This window comes from Halyomorpha halys, unplaced genomic scaffold (genome assembly GCF_000696795.3).
Source record: "Halyomorpha halys isolate HHAL.00 unplaced genomic scaffold, Hhal_1.1 Scaffold85.1, whole genome shotgun sequence".
NCBI lineage: Eukaryota > Metazoa > Arthropoda > Insecta > Hemiptera > Pentatomidae > Halyomorpha > Halyomorpha halys.
Genome location: NW_027112611.1, coordinates 368,113 through 370,994, shown reverse-complemented (window position 1 = coordinate 370,994; position 2,882 = coordinate 368,113). Strand labels below are relative to the sequence as shown.

Here is a 2,882-nt window from a genome sequence, read left to right as displayed (position 1 = left end):
ATAATGATATATAATAATTATTACATTACTATAAGTAATTCATCATATAACGAAAAAACTAATAAAAAAAATTGATTAAATTAACAATCTAAAAATATAACACAAATAAGTAGAAATAACTTATTTAATCGTGCCAATGTTTTGGCCAGAATTTCAAGCTTTCATCAGGGCTGTTAGCTTGAAATCTTACTGCCAAGTGGTAAGATTTATAAGACTGATGACGACTGAATTCTGGCCGAAACGTTAGCACAATTAAATAAGTTATTTCGACTTATTTGTGTTATATTTTGACCGCACTCCCCAACTATCTTCTCCTCGTAGAAGACAACTATCTCTCATGATTAACAATCTAAAAATTAACAATTTATAAACATTATACTTGGAATATTTAAAAAACTTTTCACATTTCAGAAAATAAACAAAAATTTGACCCATTTTAAAAAATTTTTTTTACAGTTTTTAGTAATTTATGTTTTCAGGACACTTTGGACCAGAACAATTACCAATATTAAAATTATTAGAACATTAGAATTTTTCATTAGAAATACCCCTAACCATTGCAAATTTTAAAGTTAAGTGTGTTTGAGAAGAACTGGAAGATGTTATGAAATTAATTGCACTACCGAAAAACTTAATTTATCTGAACTAAGGCCAATTAAGTTTCATTTAAAAATTCTCAGAAAAAATGGGAGGAAGGGTTGCAATAGATTTTTGAACACATTTCTATATTTAAAAAAAAAGAAAAGACTTATTGACATTCTATAGATGAACGATGGATATCAATAAATTTATTTATTTATCAATAAAATTGTATCCATTTTAGTCTCAAAACATTTTTATTCTATTTATAAGTCCAAAGTTTCGGCCATTCTCAGGGATAATCTTAAAAGTTAATTAAGTTCTATAATTGAAGTAAATCATTTAAAAACCAACTTCATGCAGGCTATTCTGCCCAGGTCAATCCAACAAATTACCCTAATTAGAAAATTTTCACATTAAAATAAAAATAAAAATTATTTATCACAGTCACCTTCATTGGTAAAAATTTATCACAATTATATTAAATATCATTAATACTTTACTTTTCCAATTTCTCTTGCGTCGTCTTCCTTTCTTCAGACAGCCTAGAAAACTGCTTAGATATTTCTTCCTTAGCTTTGAAATACGTTTTACGCAGTTCACTAAGAGAACTTTCACTCACTTCAAGTTTCTGCTGAAGTTCGGTTACCTAGAGCATTGTCGTATATAGTACTTAAGTCTAAACAAACAGAGCAGTATTATTAGAAAAAAAAAAAAAGAATCATAGGAAAAGTAGAATTAAGATGAATTGTTTAATTTTGCGAATAATTCTATTGCTAGGAATGAGATTTGTATGTTTCACATATTTCTTTTTCTACAACTTCTATATACATTTTTATACTACCTAGGAACATTTCATTATATTTTCAAAAATTGTATTATACATATATTTAAATATTTAACTATTTTTGCATTATTTTTTTGTATTTTTCAAATAAGTACATATTTTAGCCTATACTTGGCATTTTCTTTTTATTCTAAACTTTTTTTAAATTAGAAAACAAAAATCAATTCACAGATAAAAATTACATAGATTCCAGTGATACACCGCAAAAAATTGTCTTCAAGAAAAATGTTTCATATAAAAATCGTGCGATGACCAACAAAATATATGATTAACATCTAAACTGAAAAAAAAAAATGCTCAGATTAATTCTAGGGATTTTATTACTTTCAAGTACTATAAGCATCTATTACATATTTGTTTGGTCAATACTATTCAATTTTGTGACACGATTGTCAACGCTGAATCTAAACATGCATCTCATATTATTGATGAGAAAAATGAGGATGGCAACTTAATATAACAATTACAATTAAATATAATTTTTTCTTTATCAAAACCTTTAATAAAGGTTAACAAATTAAAAAGTTGTATACAGTATTTTGTTTATTTTAAGGTTTTTTCAAGTTGAATTATCCCATTTTTGAATTTTTTTTAAATGAAACATTTATATGTTTTAATTACATATTTTTATAAAAATAAACACATATTTATGTACACATTTTGGCTATTGTTATATCAACATCTATTTATTGGCTATAGTTGTATCAACATAGTTATTATTTAAACGAATATTCCAAAAGAATAGGCAATCTTATAAGTCATGACTAAATCACATTCACTGATCATATTTTGTTTGGTTTCCATTATTATTAATTATTTGTATTAAATGTTTCATGTTGCTAACTCTTTTTATTATTATTTTTTTTTTTAATGTATATTAACATAATTTACACTGCCTACCAAAAAGTTTATAATTGTTAAATTTATTAATAATATACAATGATATAAAGAATCAAATTTAAACCTGTACCACTACAAACCATGGAGGGTCAGGGTTTCAGTACTTTGTAAGGACTGTTACTAGATCAACGGTTATGCAAGGAGGTGATTTGGTCAGAATTACGCTCGAATGCCCGATTTTTCCCCAATTAAGGAGGCTGGGTAGACCCCAGGAGGGCTTCAGAACCTACAGGAGTTGACTCACGGCTACAGTGTAACAGAAAACAATTTTCTACCCTTCGAACTCGGTTCTTAAGAGTTGGTAGCTACGCACTTTACCCATGGCTACCGCACTCCCAGTGTTATAAAGTGTACATTCATATAATTGCTTAGTGTTTTTTTTTTTTTTTTTTTTTTTCTGGTATGCTATATATATATATATCTCGTAATACTTCATCAAAAACAATAATTGAGCAGTTATTTTGAAACTAACCTTCATTGCTAATGATGAAAAACTTGATAAAAATAAATAATTTTCTATTGGTAAATGATATTTTTAATATTAGTTACATATTAT

General features: G+C 26.4%; 1 protein-coding gene across 1 annotated transcript in view; it reads right to left on the bottom strand.

Annotated features, from left to right (window-relative positions):
• The window catches only part of LOC106677064 (rab GTPase-binding effector protein 1), a gene marked incomplete in the record, with an annotated part of 26,305 nt that overhangs the window by 10,370 nt on the left and 13,053 nt on the right, over positions 1–2,882 (bottom strand). Inside the window, 1 exon segment of the mRNA XM_067050395.1 lies at positions 1,083–1,228. Coding sequence (XP_066906496.1) covers positions 1,083–1,228 — 146 coding nt within the window.